This window comes from Aquarana catesbeiana, linkage group LG13 (assembly GCF_042186555.1).
Source record: "Aquarana catesbeiana isolate 2022-GZ linkage group LG13, ASM4218655v1, whole genome shotgun sequence".
Taxonomy (NCBI): Eukaryota; Metazoa; Chordata; class Amphibia; order Anura; family Ranidae; genus Aquarana; species Aquarana catesbeiana.
This window is the reverse complement of record NC_133336.1, coordinates 132238773-132261859: the sequence shown is the minus strand read 5'-3', so window position 1 is coordinate 132261859 and position 23087 is coordinate 132238773. Positions and strand designations below refer to the sequence as shown.

The following is a 23087-nucleotide window of genomic DNA, read 5'->3' as shown; positions in this document are numbered from 1 at the left end:
CAATCTAATGTCTCCTCACCACCTGTTTTAACCCCATTTTTGTCAAACGTGGTGTACCTGCGTGCCTTGCATGTGGTTGCAGGGCGTTTATGGCGATTCCCCATTTGCTTGGCTATGTTGTGTTAGCGGGCCGCCCATCAGTTGCTACATAATGGGTTGAACTTTGCCGTGGACGCAAAAGCATTGCAGTATGTAAACATCCCCATTCGCTGCCTATTACAGCTTGGGGGGGTGGCTTGTCGGGTGACAAAAATGTTACTCAACTGCACATTTTTTGCCACCCCCAACTGCACGTTTACAAAAAACACACGTTGGGATATGCTGTGTGAACAGGAGCATATACCGCGAACATAGTTTTCTCAAATTTGATTGCAAAAATGAAAATACGTTTTCAAGTCTTACATTTTCAGAGTTTGTCTTGTACTGGTTGTGACTGAATGTGATTGAAGTCCAACATACCATTTAACCACCAGGCCATTTTTTTGCTATTCAGCACCACAGTTAACCATTCATGACAGTCTCTAGTGATATGTGATTGGCTACTGTATTTTTTTTTTTATAAATACTAGTAATGGTGGTGACAAGTGACTTATAGTGGGACAGCGATAGTAATGGTGGGGATTAGTGATTTATAGTGGGACTGTGATAGTGTGGCGAGCAATCTGACAATAACCGACGCTGGTTGAGAACTGACTGAAAACACTGACCATTGCTAAGAAAATACACGTTCACTGTACTAATGACACTGGCTGGGAGGGGGTTAACATTTAGGGGCAATCAAAGGGTTAACTGTGAGCCCAACAATGTTTCATGTGTGGCGTTTTCACAAAGCAATGTGCAGTTTTTACTACGTGCTGTGAATGGTTGAGGTGGGAGGTGGGCAGAGGACATCATGATCTCCACCTCAGCAACTCAGGAGGAAGCCTTGTATTCATTGAAAGAAAAAAAAAAAAAAAAAAGAAAAAAAAAAAAAAAATGACAAGACTGTGTGAATGGCTGAACAAAGCTCAGCCCGACTTGGTTTTGTTACAGCAACAGACTGTACTGCTGCCAAAAATACAGCGCCACATACTGTAACATTACTGATGCAACATACAGTTTATACAGTGGCCACAGCAACTAGTTAGGGAAATAGTTTTTGCTATTAAAAAAGAAATGTTGCACCATGTACATTCGCCAGAGGGAATCATATTGGATATATGAAAACAAAAATATTGATACCATCTGCCTTTAAACATTTGATATAAAATTTTTTATACGTGCATTCCTGTATTTTGCCTTTTGATATAAGAGTAATCCTTCCACATATCTTTTTGTGCTGTTTATGGGTTTTTATCATGCATGGAAAATGTACCGTAGTTGTGTTTTTTAGCTTTATATGCTGTTTTTATGATGCATATTTTTCTGCATGTTTTATAGGTTAGCGGAATTTACAGGTTGTGAGCTGGCTGTGATTTAAATATATTTATACGTATTGATGCCAGTGGGATTCAGCGGGAATTTTAAAAAGGATACCCAAAATTACGTACAGCGAGTTTGTGCCCAATGCTTCAGCAAGCTCCTAGGACACTAGCAAAAAAGCGGGGCATGATGGTTGGAGGCAGGTTTAAACTGGATTAAGGCTGGGTTTACACTGATGCGAACTGGATGCGGGTTTCCCTGCTTCCAATCTGTATGACAGGAGAGTGTGACCGGCTCTCAACGGCAGAAGGGTCCTGTGCGCCTTCTGGTCCGTTTCAGGTGCAAATTCAGCCAAAAATTTGGACGCTTAACAGACACGCATCAGACCCCCTGCTGTGAGCCGCGGCTAGTGTGAACCCAGCCTAAAAGGTTTTTGTGGTTGTTCCAACCTCCTGAAGGCAGCAATATAATTCATATGTCCTAGAATTCTTAAATTCATGTGTCCCTAACATTGAGTGAATCTGACAGATTACTGTGCAAAAAAAAAAACACACACACACACACACACACACACACACACACACACACACAAGCGATTACCTCCACTGTCAGCATCTGCAGCTCCAACTGATTTTAGTTCAGGTGTGAAAACTCTGTAGAAATGAAAAACATTTTGTTAGTGTTTTGTTCAGATCAATTTAAATACAAAAATGTTTACAAACTCCAAGCTAACCTTGCAATGTTTTGACAGCGGACCTGAACAGGCGCTCCATGTTAGTCTATGGAGCGTCGGATGTCAGCGGAGACATGTCCGCTGACATCCGACCCGGTCCGATCCGCTAAAAGCAGACGGATGGCTCTATGTCCAGGTCCATCGCTGGCAGATCGGATGAGATCTGATGAAAACGGACATGCTGTCCGTTTTCATCCGATCCCTCCATAAGCGGCAGTGGCGCCTGACAAGCCCCTCCCCGCTCGGTGAGCGGAGAGGGACCTGTCATCCGCCAACTCAGCGGAGATCAACGGACAGATCTCCCGCTGAGCCGGCAGACCGAGGCAGGCTCCGTAGAAACGGAGTCCGCCTCGTGTGAAAGGGGCCTTAACAAGACTCCAGTTCAATGAAATATCACAAAATAACCGCCAGCTGCTTTACTGAAAGCAATACATCCTCAATTAATCCAGTCCATCTACTTTTTTTCTATGCTTTCCTCCACTAATCCACTGAAAGGAACACCAAGCCTGAACCAGCAAAAGCCTGTGAAACCCACCAAAACCGGTGTAGCATAATTAACTGACTAGAGAGAACAAATCCCACAAAAAACACTGGCCATGCATTATACATATTTCCTTTAGGCCCTGTTCACACCTATGCGAATTAGATGCAGCTTACACCCCATCCAAGTCGCAGGATATTTTAAAATACCTTCATTTGAATGCATCTGGTTCACATATGTGCGTTGCATTCGCACTGCGCATTGCCCAAAAAAGTGTGCGGTGTGAATTACAAGCACATGGTCTTCTATGGGAACGCATCTGATTCGCAGATGCATTCCGTTGTAATCAGGCATTCTCTCCTTCTCACTACACCTCCCCCCTCTCCCTGCTCAGCTGATGCGTAGCTAGAATGGAGAGGCACCGCTGAACAGCTGCTTTTTCTCTTCGCAGAGAAAATGTAGCTGGAACTCACACCGGACTGGTGTGAACCTGGCCTTAGATTTACCAAAACAATATAATACGAGGTTAAACCTAAACGCTTTCAATTTGTATGCAATCAGGCAGGCCCTTGCACTACATAGTTGAAGGCAAATCTAAAAAGGAAATTAAATAAGGAAATTGTATAATGTATGGCCAGCTTTAGGCTTCATGTACACGGGACGTTGTTTAACCACTTCAGCCCTGGAAGATTTGTCCCCTTAAATGACCAGGATTAAAATTTTTGCGCTATAAACAAAAAAGGGAGCGTCAATTTAAAAAAAATAAATACCGGTAATAATATTTTTTACTTTTTGCTATAATAAATATCCCCAATTTTTTTTAAAAACAAACTTCTTCTACATATTTTGGATATAATTATTATAAATTTTTTTTATTTACTAGTAATGATCTGTGATTTTTGACCGGGACTGCGACATTGCCGAGGACAGATCGGACACTGACACTTTTTTGGGACCAGTGACATTTATACAGCAATCAGAGCTAAAAATAGCCACTGATTACTGTATAAATGTCGTTGGCAGGGAAGGGGTTAACACTAGGGGGCAATCAAGGGGTTAAATGTGCGTCCTAAGGAGTATTTCTAACAGGGGGGGATGGGACTGCCTGGGGGAGGAGGAGATCGATCGTTGTTCATACTTAGTATGAACAACAGATATTGCTCCTCTCCCCTGACAGAACTGAGATCTGTCTGTTTACATTGACAGACCTCCGTTCTGCCTCTGTGTGGAGCGATCACGGGTGCCCGGTGGACATCGCGACTGCCGCGCTCGCCCCCTAGTGCTCTTATAGCGGCCGAAGTACAGCTACAATGGCTCGCCCAGGGGAGCCAACCTGCCGCAGAAGAACTGCAAAACGACCCTGTGTACATGTACTGATAAGATAAAAAAGAGGAGAGTTCAGGAACAGCTGAAAAAAAACGCCCAGCTGCTCCAAAACGTCTGTTTACCAGCAGCAGTGTACATGAGGCCTTAGGCTTAAGGGCATGAAAACTCAGTATGAAAGGGGGGCTAGCCAATTCTGCTAAACAAGATATTCGAGGTTGTTTAGAACAAAAGAACTGTGATGCAACCCCCCACCCAGCACTAATAGGGCTCATTGCACACTGCAGCTCAAAGAAGCGGCTCCTACAGGGTTTTTGAGAATTTATGTTATTCTGCCTAAAAATTCCCCTCCATGTTAGCCAATGTGTCCATGCACACTAGGGCTTTTTCAGGCGGTTTCAGGCATATGCTCCTACAGGCGGAAAAAAACCCCACCAAACTCACGTTTTTTGAGAGGAGCTAGTGACCCAAAGAGCTCAAAAAAGCTCAAAACGAGTAAAAAACATTTGTTTTAATCTTTTGTTTATACAGTGGTTAAGAAAATACTATCTAGGAGGGTTTGTGAAAAAAAAAAAAAACAAAAACAAAAAACAAACAAACACTTAGGCCTGATGCACACAGGGCCCCAGATGAAATGGCTGTGGTAATTACTAAGGCAGTGAAACTGATCAAATCACCTGTGCAAGAAGTATCTAGGGATATACCTTACCCCTGACCTGGCTTCCCTATTTTGCATTAACCTTGTGCCCCTCCTCAACACAATAAGGGCAGAACTGCAAAATGTCACACTCTTGGTTGGGGAAGATCAGCGTGGTGAAGATGAACATACTACCCAGGTTACTGTTTTTGCTCCAAATGATACCGTATGGAATACCTGTTGGTTTCTTTACGCTAGTTGGTTCATTGATAGGCAGATACGTATGGAACAGAAGGCGACCCAGATTGGCTAGGTCCCTTCTTGTCAGATCTAGGCCTTACCTAACCTTAAGCAGTATTTTTGGGCAATAGTATTAAATAGGATTTCAGATTGGAAGTATCGTAAAAATTCCAAATTATGGGTTACCTGAAAATAGCACTCAGCGGCTCAGACCTCTTTTCCCAAATATGGATCCCTAAGAAATATAGATCTTTATCCTCGACCTCTTCACCGCTCACGCATTCGACTCTAATGGTGTGGGACTCACTGTGTAAAGCTCACAAATGGCCATACAACTCTCCTCTTATGCCACTGACTGGTCATAACTATTTTCCCCCTGGAAACATAGATCCTAGGACACATGCCTGGAATTTGGGAAATTCACCTCTACTTCACCAAGTTATCACCCAAACAGGCATTGTTCCTATCTCTACATTGCTTCCTAACTCTACGGCTACACCTTTGGATCATTAGAGGTATCGCCAATTGACGGCATTTGTTCGCTCTCTCCCGAAACCTATCAGGAACGCTACGGATTTAACATCCGTAGAACTGGCCTTTTCAGAAGACCAGCCTGTTGAGCGACCCATCTCCTATTTTTACCAAGCCTTACAGATGTTTAACACCACAGGCAATCCCACTTTCTTAACCAATTGGGAGAAAGATCTTAATAAAGAGTTGTCAGAAATCCAGAAGTCCACTATTCTTCTAATGGCTCACACCTCTTCTACGGCTTCAAAAACAGCGTAATTAAACTATAAATGGTTAACAAGATGGCATTATACCCCAGAGGTACTACACAGAATGTTTCCTGAATCCTCACCTCTATGCTGGCGAGGATGTGGCGAATGTGCTACACATGCACACATTTGGTGGTATTGTCCGCTGATCCACCCATACTGGTTGACTATTTTGCATTGGGCGAAAGATTCAGGGTACTGAGATACCCAATGACCCATGGGATATATTACTCCATTGTACAGGCTCACCAGCAGGAACATATAAAAAATCCATTACACCCCATCTGCTTAACGCCGCAAAAGGCACTCATTCCCCGCTATTGGAAGCAACCGAACATACCCTCCCTACGCCAATGGCTAACGGAAGTAGATCATACGTATTACATGGAAGATCTCACCTATTCCCTCAGAAATAAATCTGATTTAGTCCAGAAAATATGGTCCTGCTGGTTTGCCTTCAAATATACATCCGCATATACGGACATTATGTTTCAAAATAAGTAAAAGATACGATACATATTGATTATATTATTTTAGAAGGACTGGACCGAAGCGGGTACCCCCCCCCATCTTCTCCCTTTTCCTTTCTTCTCTTCTTATTATTCTGGAGATTATGCAAATGTTTTAGATTCAAATGAAGGCCCTCATAGAGGCTGTTATGATATTTGTGCTACTTGCCAGCTGACATTACTAGTAGTCTATATTACCGGACTACCTGGAGGGGAAGCTACACACTGTACTTAACTATGTGTAAAGTTCATGACACCATTTTGGATATTCAAAATGTTTAATAGTTACCTTGCTTCAATTGTCGGCTACTTTGAGTAAAGTTACCTTAGGGCCCAATGGCTGATAAGATTATTTCCTCATACATGCTTTGTATTTTACATTCTCTTGATAAAAAATAAAAATAAAAAAAATAATAATCACCTGTGCAAAATAATGGAAAGCCTAAAAACCATGACCTGTTGGGGCACCTTGAGGACTGGAGTTGAGAAACACTAGTCCACACACAGGCTTTTAGGGGCTGTAAGTGGCATAGGCATTTTCAAGCTGTACAAAAATCCAGGGCCAGCACGTTCTGAGGTGCGGCGTTAGAGCTGTAAAAACATCAAGTTCATCAAGTCTAACCTATGTGTGTGATTATAGGTCAGTATTACATTGTATATCCCTGTAGGTTTCGGTCGTTCAGGTGCTTATCTAATAGTTTTTTGAAACTATTGATGCCCCCCCGCTGAGACCACCGCCTGTGGAAGGGAATTCCACATCCTTGCCCATGTGTTTTGTTAAACTCCCTTCAGCGAAAAAGTTTTATCCCTATTGTGGGGTCACCAGTACGGTATTTGTAAATTGAAATCATTTCCCCCCTCAAGCATCTCTTCTCCAGAGAGAATACGTTCAGTGCTCGCAACCTTTCTTCATAACCAATATCCTCCAGACCCTTTATTAGCTTTGTTGCCCTTCTTTGTACTCGCTCCATTTACAGTACAACCTTCCTGAGGACTGGTGCCCAGAACTGGACAGCATACTCTAGGTGCGGCCGGACCAGAGTCTTGTAGAGCGGGAGAATTAACATTTTATCTCTGGAGTTAATCCCCTTTTTAATGCATGCCAATATTTAGTTTGCTTTGTTAGCGGCAGCTTGGCATTGCATTTACTAGGACCCCAAGGGGTTCTCCCCCCAGTGTATAGATTGCCCTCATATTTTTGCCATCCAAATACATTATTTTACACTTTTCTACATTAAACCTCATTTGGGTTGTCAGGAAAAGGACCTTGTCCTCATCAACATGGGGACAAGGTGCTTTGGGGTGCGCAGGGCCCCCCTGCCTAAAGCACCCCCCCCCCTCTCCTGACCTGCCGGACTGCGTGCTCGGATAAGGACCACGTATGGATTTTGGGGGGACCCCCCCCAATTTTTTGGGCGTGGGGGCTCCCCCTAAGAGCATACCAGACCAAAGGGTCTGGTATGCTCTTGGGGGGAACACCATGACAGTTTTATTCATTTTGGCGAGGGTTCCCCTTGAAGATCCACAGTGCACAAGCCGCACTGCAAGTTGGATCATCATGATGGATTTTGAATAGAGGCAGAGAAATGCTGCTAAATGCTAGCATGGCTAGACGTGCATTAACGCCAATGCAAAAAGGTACTAAAAGCACATTTTTCCTGGCGTTGGTAGTGGCTTTGCAGCTTGTTTTTCGAATGCCCTGTGTGCATGAGGCCTTATGCTTAAACAAGCTTGAATAATCTCAATAAAACCATGAGCAACAAGCTTCTTCAAGTTTTTATAGGCAGAAATAAAAGCTAATGCCTGTAAAAAGCAGCTTTTTTCTCCAGGGTAAAGTGATGTGTGCATAGTCATGGAGCGAGGAACAAGGAAATAGTCCTTTCACACGCGCGGATCAGTTTTCAGACATCCGCTTGCTCAGCAGGGATCGATCCGTTAATCCCTGCTGAGCCAGCGGGTGACAAGTCAGTCTCTGCACACCGTACAGAAACAGACCTGTCAGATCTCCGCTTCCCTCTATGTTGGGGGAGGTTGAAAAAGGACAGCCTGTCTATTTTCATCCGATCCGCCATCCATCTGGATTTAGCGGATCGGATGTCAGCGGACATGTCACCGCTGACATCCGTCGCTCCATAGAGATGTATGGATCGTCCGTTCAGGTCCGCCTGAAAAAAAAAAAAAAAAAAAAAAAAAAAAAAAAAAAAAACTGACAGGGGGATCTGAACAGTCCACCTGTGTGAAAACTGCTAAAAATAATCACCAGATAAAGCCAGAACCAGGGAAAGTATCTGGGGAACCTTTCTCAATGAGCTGCTGATAAGCTACAGAAGGAAGGTCAAGGTCCAGGCAATCAGGTTTTGTTAACCACTTCAGTACCAGGCACTTTTACCCCCTCCCTGCCCAGGTCAATTTTTAGCTTTCTGTGCTGTCGCACTTTGAACAATAGCGCGGTCAGGCAACACTGTACCCAAACTACAATTTTAATAATTTGGTTTACAGAAATAGAGCTCTCTTGGTGGTATTTAACCACTTGCTGACCACAGCAGGCAGATTTACGAATGGCACGGGCAGGCAAAAGGGCGCACCCGTACATCCCTTTGAATTTGCAGTCTAGTGTGCCCGCGGGTCCCGCGAACTTGATATTTGCTGGCGGCCCCCGATTGCGGCAAGGAGAGGCAGAACGGGGAGATGTAAACAAGGCATTTCCCTATTCTGCCTAGCAACATGATAGGGATCTACTGCTCCCTGCCATTGAGAGCAGTGATCTGTCATGTTGTAGTGAGCCCATCCCCCCACAGTTAGAACACATCCAGGGAACACACTTAACCCCTTGATCCCCCCTAGTGTTTAACCCCTTCCCTGCCAGTGTCATTTATGCAGTAAATCAGTGGCTATTTGTAGCTCTGATATATATTATATATATATATATATATATATATATATATATATATATATATATATATATATATATATATATATATATATATATATATATATTTTCGGTTTGCTTATAGCAGTGAATTACAAGGCTATTTACTGAATGAAACTGAATCAGTCTGTTTTGTTGTGCTTGGTCAAAGCTAACCACATGGTACAGATGGGTTGTGATTGGCCCTGTCTGTACCATGAGATCAAATTGACCAATTACAGCTAGCAACACAATTGTAAACAATGGATGGCATGAATCCATCTATTGGATTACAACTGTCATGTGACTTGCTGCAATTGGTCACAGCGGTCACATGGTATCGACAGCACGCCGGTACTCTGATCAATCAGCTGTGTCCCATGGACAATGTCGGTGACAGATTGCACTGCTGCTGGGCCCCATGATCGGTGCTTCCTGAGGAGGTCATCATATGATGTCCACTTAGGATAAGAAAGCCACCGCCCTGCTTTTGTCTATAGGACGGGCATAAGTGGTTATAAAGTATGGGATTTATTTTGGATTTTTTTTTTTTTTAAAACATACATACAAACCTAGGTGGATGCGTCGGCCCCTGATGTTGCATCTGTCCCCCACCGGCTCTAAAGCCCAGACACATAAGCTGAATGTCGGGTGACGTTGGCTAGTTCAATAAAAAACGGCCGACATTTGGCCCGGTGTGTATGGAAGCAGGTCAGATAGAAGGCTTCTGTCGGACGAGCATGCTGGAAAATTAATAGCTGAAAGCGCTGATCGGAGGAGAGTTCTGACGGGGGGACCCCCCCTGTCAGAACACAATAGAACAGCAGGGGAGATCGATGTACTAACATCAGATTTGATCGGAGCTGTCATTTTCATTCAACCCGCCAGGATGGACAAAAAACAAACTAGGCTTAGTCAGTCTGCTCTGCTGCGCTGCGCCGCCCCCCCCTGCCTACCAGAGCACTGGGCTTTGGCTGTACTTTTCCTTTAAAGTCCTCTGGACCTACTCTAGCCCCAATAGGGGGCTCCTCAAACTCCACCCACCCCAGGTGGAGGTAAAATGGATTGACTCCCTGACTGTTGACTAGGGAAATCAAGGGCATACAGGGTGGATCCTTTTTAGTGAGGGTATAAAGCATACTTGTGCTGTGTAATTTGGCCCCCTTAACACCTGGCTGATCCTGCTGCCAGTTTCTCCCCTCCCCTATGTAAACTGAACACGGTGTATCATGGCTGCTGAGCCCTGACACCGTGGTCAGTTTATGTGCCTCAGTCATCCGCAGCCTGTAGCTCTCCTCTCTGCTCCTCCCCTCTCCCTGCCTGCCATCTCTGTCTGTGAGCCGCCCCTCCCCTTCTATCACTGTTCCAAGCAGTGCACACATTACTGCTCCCAATCACTGCCAGCCCCTCTGCTAGGATTATATGATGTATACACTATATGCCATTTTCTAAAATTCTTCTTATAAATACAGTTTTTCATATCCCTGACCGCCTGGCGCGGTCTTCCTCCAATGTTTGTATTAGAGGGAGGTCACGTGACTGCACAGCAGATGTCAGAGAGAGAGCTCAGCCCCTCCCTCTGGAAAACATACAGCGGAGAAAGACGGCGCCAGGCGGTCACATGACTGCTGATTGGGGGATATGAAAATCGGTATGTATGTATGTGTGTATGAGAAGAATTTTAGAAAAAATGGCATATAGTACAGCCTCAAAAATTACTCACCTGCTCGCATTTTGCGAGTGGATTTTGAGGGTTGGCGAGTAAGGGCTGCCTGGGAGCGGGGGGGTCACAAGCACCGCCAGCATGCAGGGTTGTATGGAAGTCCTCCCTGCAATTGCTGAGGGGGAGAGAGAGCGAGCAGGAACATCACTAGCGGCTTTCATTTTAGAGTGTTCCCCGCACTCGCTTTCACACATAGCTCCGCCTCCCTGGTCCCAGGACTCAATACACATCACTCGTCCCAGGATTGGGTGGGTGATCTGTCTATCAAAGTTCCCCCGGCCAGGGGGCGGGGCTGTGACGCCGAGCTGTGGGAACACACTGCTATTGAAATGAAAGCTGTTCCAGTGAAGTTCCTCTGCGCTCTGATCATCCGGCCGCAATACTCTTCCTCTCCTCTGTTCTCCCGGCATGCGGGCGAGGCTGCATTGGTGCGCATGGGCGAGGCTGCATTGGCGAGCACGGATAAAGTGGTTTGTTAATATTTATTTTTAGAATCTAAATCTTCATAAGATAATTTATGAGTGCGTGTTTAGGGATGGAATTAGGGGCGGGGCAGGGTAGGGCAACTGGTGGCGAGTAACCCTTGAGGCCTAGCTAGTAGCTCAGGACTTACAATTTTGAGCCTTGATATAGTATGTACATCACATAATCCTAGCAGAGGGGCTGGCAGTGGCTGTCTGCACTGCCTTAAACACTTTAAGCTGTACAGCCTCATCCATTCTTGCAAGCAATCTTGCAAGCATTAGGCCCTCCAGAAGAGTACTGACTACAGGGGTTAAAAAGGTTGACTCTGTAGAAGAGATCATGCGAGTGTACCCCAGTGGGGATGCCAGGAAAAGTGTACTAAAAAGGTGAGCACAAGTAGGTGGTGTATCCAAAGAACACTGAGGGGCTAGGTCCTTATCCAGTACGGAAAGATCCAGATCTGGTCCCAGTTGGCCTTGTAGGTCAGAAGTAACCCCCCCACCCTGGTAGAGGAGGGATGCTGAGAAGTACCATAAAAAGGACTTAAGACCCCAGGGGCAGAGGATTCTCCCTGAAGGAGGAAGAGAGTGCCCATGTGGCTAGAGACAAGGGGTCCAGAGATGCTAGGAGCCCAGGGAGAATGGGGAAGATGCATTACTTTGTGCAATAGCACAAGATGGTGATTGGCAACTGAAGGAGGTGCCAGAAAAGGCCTGCCTGTGAACTAAAAAGGTGCATCCTCTATAGGAGGGGAAAACTACACTACCCCCATCTGGATACACACAGCCCTGCACACTTCAGAGGCTGGGGTACACCTTTATCAGCAGGGCTGCTCAGTTAGTGGACCACTGATTTTGGACCCTTTGGGCTGAGCAGCAAACCAGTTCTGAAAGCCTGCAGGTAATGATTGCCAAATTAGATAAAAAGGAAAGGGGTGGGATCCTTCTGATCCCTCCTAAGACCTTCAAAGTTGAGGCATGGACACACTGACCACTTACAGTGTTGCTAATCACAGTGTCAAAAGGCAAAACCAAAGAGACCGAGCCCCTTGAATGCAGCATCAATGTCCCAAACATGCAACTAGAATGCTCTATGCAACTGATCATCAGCCCAATCCAGAACACAAGTTTAGCTTCTAACAAGCCATCACACCTGAAGCACAAGGCTCCAGAGATTAGCTCCTTGAAATGGGAGCCTAGTCTGTAGATGGAGAGATCCCGTTTGAAGGAGTTCACTACCTAAATGGAATAGAATAAACAGGTAAATTTGAACTAAGATTAAAGGGGGACTTGAGCATCTTGCCAAAAGGTAAGTATGCCCTCAACTAGTACAGTGGTATACCTGTTAAAAAGGAAGTCACTGTTGCATCTACAGTTGGAACAGCATACCATTTCATAAATTTGCTCTCAAAAGGCGAAAAGTTCCAATATACTGCCAGTAGGTCCCCAGACTCTCAAGGGTGCTTCTAGTCTGGAGATAGGAAGATATCAAAAAGCAGGTATAGCAGAAGGGTACAGCTATAGCAGCCCTAAAGGACTCAAGAACTGGAACAGGGTTGAAAGCACTGCCATAATAAGCTTTGAAAAAAAGCCCCTAAAACGATCTGAGGTAGCATTAGGAGACTGCAGCATCTCAAAAACACACTCTTCAAAGACAGACTACTGGAACTCAAATCAGAGTTTGAAATGGTGACAGGGACCAAAGGCCAACCTGATCTAGAGCATCGGGTGGGTTAGAGACAGATTCTGCAGGTAAAGGCACCGGAGCATGCTTGGAGTCTCTGTGGGAAGGGTGCCTCAACAGCTGAGCACACCCAGCCAAAAAAGTCTTGAGTAAACCGCAGTCCCAGTCGACACTGGAGGGGACTCGGCATCATTAGCCTTTCTTTGGTAAGGCTGACTAACAATATGGTTCTCAGGTTTCTGCTTGCAGGTGTCAGTTTCTTCTAAAGATACCAAGTAATATGTCTCCAGAACCATTAGGGAGTATGGGCTGGGGTCATCCATGACACCATCCTGTTTTCAAGTGGTTTTCTTGTCAGAAGTGATCCATCGTGATAGCAGAACAAAGCAGCAGACAGAAATTACACTTAGTGCTCTTAATTCAGACACACACACACACTATAGAAGGACATGCTTTGTTCATATTACACGTCTAAGGTTTACAAACAGCTTAATAAAACACATGGAGTCTGTGCAGTGGTAACTAGACTGAAATGTTAGGCAGTCCCTCTGGTAAATAAACCCAGGTAGCTGGTGATGAAAGCAGGAAGTGAGCAGGTCACTGTAGGCAGGCAGTAGAAACTGATCAGAAATCAATGCGATATTTCACAAGCGGTATCAGCAGCAGGATGGTGCTTCCTCGGAGTTGAATGATGGGAAAGAGCACAGCGTGAGTGTCACTCCACCCAGAAACTGAAGCGTTCAATTCCTCAGCCTTAACCCTTAACTGAGGCTATGCCATGGCTCTGGGCTTAGAAAGCACTTCACATCTACTTAATCGTACACTCAAGTCTGGAAAGTACCACAATACAGAACCAGTGCCTGAAGGTCACGTTCCATGCTTGCCCCACATGTCCAGTCCAGAAGGGTCTGGATACAGCCTTCCAAAGCTCAACTTCGGAAAAGGCCAATTCAGATAGCCTCTATTTATAAACTAGTTCCAACAGCAATGTGGCAAAGAATCTTGATTAAAGTCAGAGAAAAATTCAGGAAAAAAAAAAAAAAATAAATATCAATAAATAACTCTGCAGCAGAGTTGAAAAAAATTCAAGTTAGACTTACTGGTAACTTGTTTTCCAGAAGTCTTTCAGGACAGCACCTGGAAGATAGTGACTCCTCCCACCAGACCACAGGAAACACCTTCTTCCTCCAGATCTTTAAAGGGAGGCACCTCCCTACCACACCTCAGTTGTAGAAGAGAACCTCCTGCCCCAGCTGGAACACATAAGCACACGTTGGTCACAGCATAGTACATCAAACCAATAGGGCAGGTCGTTGCTGTCCTGAAAGACTTCTGGAAAACAAGTTACCGGTAAGTCTAACTTGAATTTCCCAAGGCGTCTTTCAGGACAGTACCTGAGAGGATAACAGAGACTTAACCCCTTAGGGCGGGACAACAGCCTGCAGGACCTTTTTATCAAACGCCTGGTCGCTGGCAGATATGAGGTCCAGCCTATAATGGTTGCACAAAGGTGCGGAAACTTAACCACGTTGCCGCCTTGCAAATCTGTTTAGGGGTGGCACCAGCTCTCTCTGCCCAAGTGGCCACAAGTGCTCTTCTGGTTGAATGCAAACATTCCTGCTGGTGGAGACACGCATGCGTTTGCAAATGCGTGTGGACTAAACCCCTGTTTTTAAACGCATACTGTTAGACAGGTTTATTCGGCTGTCTGCAAGCTGGTGGTAAGTAGGTTTGGTTTTTTCCTGGGCATTCCCCAGGCTTTTGTTATTACCTGTTTTAGCCCTCCAATGCCGTTTACTGCGATAGCCAGCTATAGATGAGGGTGGTTGTAAGTTTTTTTGTTATCACGTTGGTGGAGACAAACCTGGAGGCATACTCGCATGCAGAATAGATCATTTCAGCCATCTGGCTAAAGAAACTTTAGAAGCCTGGCAACCTTTCTTGTTGCCCGAAAAAAGAATAAATAAAGTCTGTACGCCTAAAGTCCTTTGTTATTTCTAGGTAACCTAACAAAATCCCTTTGACATCCATAATATGAAAAAAACAAAGTTACTTACTGGTAACGTTCTTTCCTGGAGTCTTTCAGGACAGCCACCTGAGAGCTTGGCTCCTCCCTTCTGTTGGAAACACCTGCGCCAGCTTGTATAAATTTCCTCCTCCCCTGCTGGCTCCTCAGTTCTTTAAAGAGCACCTCCAGTCCGCTGGGGAGACACAAGACTATTTGATAAACACAATTCATTATATCACATTTCCTGTAAGGAAATCTCTATGTCTTGATATGTGGGTACCCGGCTGTCCTGAAAGACTCCGGGAAAGAACGTTACCAGTAAGTAACTTCGTTTTTCCCCCTAATCGTCTTTCAGGACAGCCACCTGAGAGGATAAACGAGCACTTACCCCTAGGGCGGGACCACGGCTTGTAAGACCTTGCGTCCAAAGGTCTGATCTTTAGCTACCCAGAAATCAAAATAAATAAGGAATCCGTCTTCCTAATATCTTTGGTTGCTTCTAAGTAATGCAAAACACATCTCCTTACATCTAAACTATGGAACCTTACTTCTTGTTCCTTAGAAGGATTTAGGCAAAATGATGGCAACACAATCTCCTGGCCTCTGTGGAATTTCGAGGCCACCTTAGGGAGATATGCCGGATCCATCCTAAAAATTATGTGATCCGGAAAAATCTGAAAAAAGGGGGGCCCGATTGATAGGGCCTCTATTTCACAGACCCTTTTAGCTGTAGTAATTGCCACCAAAAAAACTGCTTTAAACGTCAGCATCTTCAGGTTGCAATTATCCAGTAGTTCAAAGGGGTGTGCTGTCATAGTTTGCAGCACTAATGACAGATCTCACTTTGGAAAAACTGTACCCTGTATCGGTCTTTGTCTGCTCAGTGAGATGCTAATCTCTTCTCCAGGTAAACAAAGTGCTGACACTTGACTTTTAAGCGTGCTAAGACTTAGTCCTTTGTCTATCCCGTCCTGTAGAAACTCCAGGACTGCCACTGAGCCTTGTGTATTGAATTTTTTGTCTATACACCATCTGTTGAAACACCTCCATACTTTTTGGTAGATGTTCCGTGTCTCAATCTTCCTGCTTTTCAGCATTGTGTCTATTCGACGGTCTGAGAACCCTTTCGCTTCTAGCAACTGCTCCTCAGACACCATGCGGCCAAGTTCCATCTTGCCACTTGGGGGCAGTGTACTGGGCCCTGGGAGAGTAGATCTTCCTGGATCGGTAAAAACCAGGGGGGTTCTACCGCGAGTTCTCTGAGCATAGAGAACCACGGTCTCCTGGGCAAATAGGGCGCTATGACAATTAGTGTTGTATTCTCCGTACGTAATTTCCTTATTACTGCTGGTAGGAGTATTGGTGGGGGAAAGGCATAGCATTTGTTGAATGCCCATGTTTGTGCCAGCGCATCTACCCCGAGCGCTCCGTCCTCTCTTTCCAGGGAGAAGAACGCTCTGACTTTCCCGTTTTCCTTTGAGGCAAACAAGTCCACCTGAGGTGTTCCCCACTTGTGAGCAATCTGCTCGAATACCTCCTGCTTTAGCGCCCAATCGCCTTCTCTCACTTTTTTCCTGCTGAGGAAATCTGCCACTTTGTTTAAATCCCCTTTCAAGTGGATTGCTGACAAGGACAGTAGGTTTCCTTCTCCCCACTTCAAGATTTCCTCTGCTAAGTCCACAGGGCTCCGCTTCTTGTTCCTCCCTGTTTGTTTATATATAGGCGATAACTGACACATTGTCGGACCTGACCTGTAAATGCTGACCTTTCAACACTGTCTGGAAGGTTTGAAGTGCATACCATACTGCTCTCAATTCCTTCCAGTTGGATGATCTCCTCCTCTCTTTCTCCCAGGTACCTTGTGCTATCTGAAAGCTTAAATGCACTCCCCACCCTACACCACTTGCGTCTGTGGTTAGGATTCGGGAAATGGGTAGATTCCACAGCCGTCCTGTAGCTGAGGTTTTCTAGTAACTTCTGGGGCGACTCTGCAAACAGGAGAAGGTTGTCCAAGTAAGCTATGATAGATATGCCTTTGACCCGTAATGGTGCCAGAGCTTCGGCCAGAATCTTGGTAAAAATTCTGGGCGATGAGGAGAGGCTGAAGGGTAGAGCCTGAAATTGAAGGTGCCTGGTTCCTCTTCCCGTCTCTATCGCAAACCTTAGAAATTTTTGACACTCCTGCTGTATCGGGATGTGCAGGTATGTGTCCTTTAGGTCTAGGGAGACCATATAACAGTTTGGGGGCAGTAGGGCCCTTACTGAATATATGGACTCCATTTTGAACCTTTTGTAGGTTATAGATAAATTTAGAGGTTTGAGATTGAGGATGGGTCTGACCTTTACCAATTCTGCAGATGCGTCTGCGATATACGCAAGACCTCGCAGCAGCGTGGGAAATGAATTTAGGATCTGCTCCTTCGCAGTACCTTCCTCAATGTGAGCCTGTAATTGGTTTAACCAGAACTCTACATTCCTAGCTACCACCGTGACCGCCATCGCTGCCTTCAGGCTACCCACGGTTGAGTCCCATGACTTTTTTTTTTTTTTTTTTTTAACAGGGAGTCCATCCTTTTATTCATTGGCTCAGACAAAACCCCCATGTCCTCAAAGGCAAAGTCCATGTGCCTCGACACTTGTGAGAAAGCATCTAGTTTTGGAATCTTGTTCCATACTGATGCTAGATCCTCTGAGAAGGGAAATAGTCTTTTTAAGGCTTTAGAAAAAAATGGCTTTCAGGTTCCTGCCACTCTTTTTTAATAGCCTCTATAAGGACCTCATGAACAGGAAAATTCTTCTTTTTCTGTTCCCCTAGGCCCTCATACATTTGATCATGTAGTGACAATGTCTTCTTCTCCGTTGGCATACCTAGTGTGGTATAGATGGCCCCTAAAAGATGATCTACCTCATCTAATGAGAGCTTGTATTGGGATGGATTCCTGGAATCCCCATCCAGGGCTTCCCCCTCAGACTCTTGGGAGCCAGATGTTGCACTGTCAGGCTCCTCTTCCACCTCCTCTCTAGGGGCTACTGAAGAGCCTGCACTCGTGTAGGGTATTGCCTGTGTTTTTGTTAACGTTGTTGTCGGAGGAGCAGTCTGAAGCTGTGGCATTTGGAACCCTTCAAAAAAGGTTCTGAAGGATTCGAAAGTATTAGACAATTCCTTAACCAATGCCGCTAGCTCACCCTGCTCTGAAGAGTGTTCTTGTACTAGTTTACTAATACACTCTTTGCATAATGCCTTTTCCCAGGTATCTTTAAGGGTAACCTTACAGGAAGGGCACCTCTTTTTTGAAACATGAGACCCTGTTTTTTTCTGTTTTCTGAAAAGACATAAGACAAAACCCCATACCATTAATACACAGTACCCTTCCCCCGCACATTTGCAGGAGTGCAACACTTTCATTCGGGCTTGCCTCACCAGGGGCCCTATGAATCCACCCTCTGACACATGAGGGTTTTCAACCTACTCCCCCCCCCCCTTAGCCCTAAATGATAGAGGGGTGGAGGGGGGGTGTTTCAGGCCAGGGGAGCTCCACCCTAGGTTCCCCTTATCTTCACATGGCTGGAGCTGGTCTCTGCTGGAGCAGTGAGGTCTAGGTCCTCTGCATCCGCCATCCTCGTGTCACCTCCGGAGCCTGTGCTGTCTCTACAGCTTGTATGGCTCCTCTCCAGCCCATGCCTGGCTCCTTTTCAGCGTTCGCGGCCAGAACCGGAAGCCGCAAACCCGGAAGTGCCCGCCCCTTTTGGTCGGATATGACGTCACCCGCCACAGGCCGTGCAGTCCCAGTACACGGCATGTTTGTTTTCCACATGCTGCTGGGGGTATGAGACTGCAGGAGCTGCGCTCCACTTCACCCAGCAATGAAAAGGCCGCCCCCCCTGACCTCAACCTGCGCTCAGGGATGGGGGGTGGCAATAAGAAGAAAAGTTTTTCCTGACCAGGTTAGTGTAAACCGCTGTGGTCTATACACCAAACTCTCTGGTCTGTCCTAGGAGTCCCCACTCCTCTTTCAGGACATGCTTGCCTGAGCCTCCCTGGCTCTCCTGGCTGGTTCCTATGGTGTCTCCCCTCTGGAGGAAACACACATAACTGAGAAGCCAGCAGGGGAGGAGGAAAATTTATACAAGCTGGCACAGGTGTTTCCAACAGAAGGGAGGAGCCAAGCTCTCAGGTGGCTGTCCTGAAAGACGATTAGGGGAAAAGGTCTCCTCCTCCCCTGATGGGTTTACACTGAAGGTTGGGAGCAAAATGTCTTGTGAACGATTATGTATTGAAGCTACCTTGGATAAGAACTTTGGGTCTGTCCTAAGTATAACTCTATCCGGAAATACTGACAGGTAAGGTTCCCTAATTGACAGAGCACGTAGCTCACTGATCCTGCATGCAGAAGTAATGGCGATCAAAAACAGTTTTAAAGAGCAAGACCTCTGAGAGATGCTTCTTCCAGAGGTTCAAATGGACTCTTTGCTAGGGATTGCAGGACTAGCGACAGATCCCATTTAGGGAAACCTTTGATCTGTGCTGATTTAGATCTTGTAAGAACTCTAAAAAATCTGACCACCAGTGGTTCAGAGGCCACAGATTTTTCTAGGAACACTGCTAGTGCAGCAACCTGTACCTTCAAAAAGGTACTGACCGCTAGTCCCTTATTTGATCCATCTTGCAAGAACTCCAAGATGGAAACAAGGCTCCCTGGGTCTTGAGCAGATGAATTGCACCATGATTTATAGACCTTCCTATAGATGGCTCTCATTACCCTTTTCCTGCTTGATAGTAATGTTGTAACTAGACGGTCTGAAAACCCCTTGCTCTTTAGGAGCTGCTCTTCAGATACCAGGCTGCCAGCGACACGCTGGCCACTTCTGGGTGGTTTACTGGACCTTGGATTAGCAGATCCTGCCTGAGAGGTAGATGCCAGCAAGGCTTGGTCGCCATTCCCAGAACGGTTGAGAACCAGGCCCTTTTCGGCCAAAATTGAGTAATTAGGATGACTGGTACCTTCTCCCGTTGGATCTTCCCTAATACCAATGGGATTAAATGGAACAAGGGAAAGCGTAGCAAGAGGTGAAATCCCCATGGATGTGCCAGAGTGATCCCTAGTGATCCGTTGGGATTGTTTAAGGAAAAGAATTGAGGAACCTGTGCATTCCCTTTTCAGGCAAACAGGTCCACCTCTGGCTGCCCACACATACTGGAAATTGTTGAAGACGTCCGGATTCAAAGACCACTCTGCCTCCTGAATGGGGTGCCTGCTCAGAAAATCCGCCACTCTGTTCAGGGTCCCCCTTTAGGTGGATTGCTGACAGGGATAGCAAGTGTCCCTCCGCCCACAGAAGGATTTTCGTTGCCAGTGCCTGTAAGGACCTGCTCCTTGTACCCCCGTCTGTTTAGATAAACCACAGCCCACGCATTTTTAATCAAACACCTGAACGTGATGAAACTGGAGATCCTGCACAAAAATTAGTAGAGATAAGGCGATCGCCTTCAGCTCTCTCCAATTTAAGGACCTTGTCGCCTCCTTCTTGGACGAAGTCTTCCTCTAGGTGGGCCCCCCATCCCCCGAAGAATAGTAGGTCATCTAAATAGGGAATCACTGCGATTCCCTCAAAATGAAGCAGAGCTAGGGCTTCCGCCATCACCTTGGTAAAAATCCGAGGTGAGGATGACAGCCCGAATGGCAAAGCCCTGAACTGAATCACGCCTTCCATCTTTACCGCCAACCTGAGATACTTCTGGGAATGGAGCGAGATTGGGTTATGCAGGTATGCATCCCTTAGGCCCCTTTCATACTGGGGCAGGGGCGGCTTCAGCGGTAAAGTACCGCTATTGTTAGCGGCGCTTTACCGTCGGTATTCAGCCGCTAGTGGGGCAGTTTTACCCCCCACTAGCGGCGGAGAAAGGGTTAAATACCACCGCAAAACACCTCTGCAGAGGCGCTTTGCCGGCGGTATAGCCACGCTGTACCATTGATTACAATGGGCAGGAGCAGTGAAGGAGCGGTGTATACACCGCTCCTTCCCCACTCCGAAGATGCTGCTAGCAGGATTTTTTTTCCTGTCCTGCAAGCGCACCGCTCCAGTGTGAAAGCACTCAGGGCTTTCACACTGGAGAGACAGCAGCGGCTGTTTCAGGTCGGTTTGCAGGCGCTATTGCGCTAATAATAGTCCCAGTGTGAAAGGGGCCTAAAATCTATTGATGCCATGTAACATTCTAGGGTCAGCAGATTTCTGACGGAAAAAAAAAAAAAAAAAAAAAAAAAACCAGAGATCATCCTGAACCTTCTGTATATGACAGATTTGTTCAGAGGTTTTAAATTGAGGGTCGAATCAGAATTTCCCCGTTGGCTTTCTTACCAAGAAAACGTGGGAATAAAAACCCTGTTGCTGCTCTTCTGGTGGCACTTGAATCACTATGCCCTGCTGCATCAGCTCCTTTAACCACTTCAGCCCAGGAAGGATTTACCTCCTCCTGACCACAGCACTTTACAATTTGGCACTGCGTCGCTTTAACTGCTAATTGCGCGGTCATGCAATGCTGTACCCAAACAAAATTTATGTCCTTTGCTTCCCACAAATAGAGCTTTCTTTTGATGGTATTTGATCACCTCTGCGATTTTTATTCTTTGCGCTATAAAACGGAAAAAGACCGAAAATTTTGAAGACAAAAAAAACAATTTTTCTACTTTTTGTTATAAAAAAAATCCAATAAACTCAATTTTAGTCATATATGTAGGCCAAAATTTATTCGGCCACATGTCTTTGGTAAAAAAAAAAAAAAAAAAAAAGTCAATAAGCGTATATTTGTTTGCGCAAAAGTTATAGGGTCTACAAACTAGGCTACATTTTCTGGAATTTACACAGCTTTTAGTTTATGACTGCCTATGTCATTTCTTGAGGTGCTAAAATGGCAGGGCAGTACAAACCCCCCCCCCCCCAAAATGACCCCATTTTGGAAAGTAGACACCCCCAAGGAAATTGCTGAGAAGCATGTTGAGCCCATTGATTTTTTTTTTGTCCCAAGTGATTGAATAATGACAAAAAAAAAAAAAAAATTTACAAAAAGTTGTCACTAAATGATATATTGCTCACACAGGCCATGGGCATATGTGGAATTGCACCCCAAAATACATTTAGCTGCTTCTCCTGAGTATGGGGATACCACATGTGTGGGACTTTTTGGGAGCCTAGCCGCGTACAGGGCCCCGAAACCAATCACCGCCTTCAGGATTTCTAAGGGCGTAAAGTTTTGATTTCACTCCTACCTATCACAGATTTGAAGGCCATAAAATGCCAAGGATGGCACAAAACCCCCCAAATGACCCCATTTTGGAAAGTAGACACCCCAAGCCATTTGCTGAGAGGCATGGTGAGTATTTTGCAGCTCGCATTTGTTTTTGAAAATGAAGAAAGACAAGAAAAAACATTTTTTTTGTTTTTTTTTAATTTTCAAAACTTTGTGACAAAAAGTGAGGTCTGGAAATACTCACTATACCTCTCAGCAAATAGCTTGGGGTGTCTACTTTCCAAAATAGGGTCTTTTGAGGGGGGGGGGGTTGTGCCACCTGGGCATTCCATGGCCTCCGAAACTGTGATAAGCAGTGAAGAATGAAATCAAAAATTTACGCCCTTAGAAAGCCTGAAGGCAGTGCTTGGTTTTCAGGGTCCCGTACGCGGCTAGGCTCCCAAAAAGTCTCACACACGTGGTATCCCCATACTCAGGAGAAGCAACAGAATGTATTTTGGGGTGTAACTTCGCACATATTTCCATGGCATGTTTGAGCAATATATCATTTAGTGACAACTTTGTGCAAAAAAAAAAAAAAAAAAAAAGGTGTCTTTTTCCCGCAACTTGTGTCACAATATAAAATATTCCATAGACTCGACATGCCTCTCAGCAAATAGCTTGGGGTGTCTACTTTCCAAAATGGGGTCATGGGGGGGGGTTTGAACTGTCCTGGCATTTTATGCACAACATTTAGAAGCTTATGTCACACATCACCCACTCTAACCACTTGAAGACAAAGCCCTTTCTGACACTTTGTTTACATGAAAAAATTATTTTTTTTTGCAAGAAAATTACTTTGAACCCCCAAACATTATATATTTTTTTAAAGCAAATGCCCCACAGATTAAAATGGTGGGTGTTTTTTAATTTCCACACAGTATTTGCGCAGCGATTTTTCAAACGCATTTT

At 45.4% G+C, this 23087-nt stretch overlaps 1 protein-coding gene across 1 annotated transcript in view; it reads right to left on the bottom strand.

The window, feature by feature from the left end:
• KNL1 (kinetochore scaffold 1) overlaps nt 1-23087 on the bottom strand; it is a 318489-nt gene that overhangs the window by 201380 nt on the left and 94022 nt on the right. The window contains exon 6 of the mRNA XM_073609599.1: nt 2002-2054. Coding sequence (XP_073465700.1) covers nt 2002-2054 — 53 coding nt within the window. The remainder of the gene's footprint in view (nt 1-2001; nt 2055-23087) is intronic.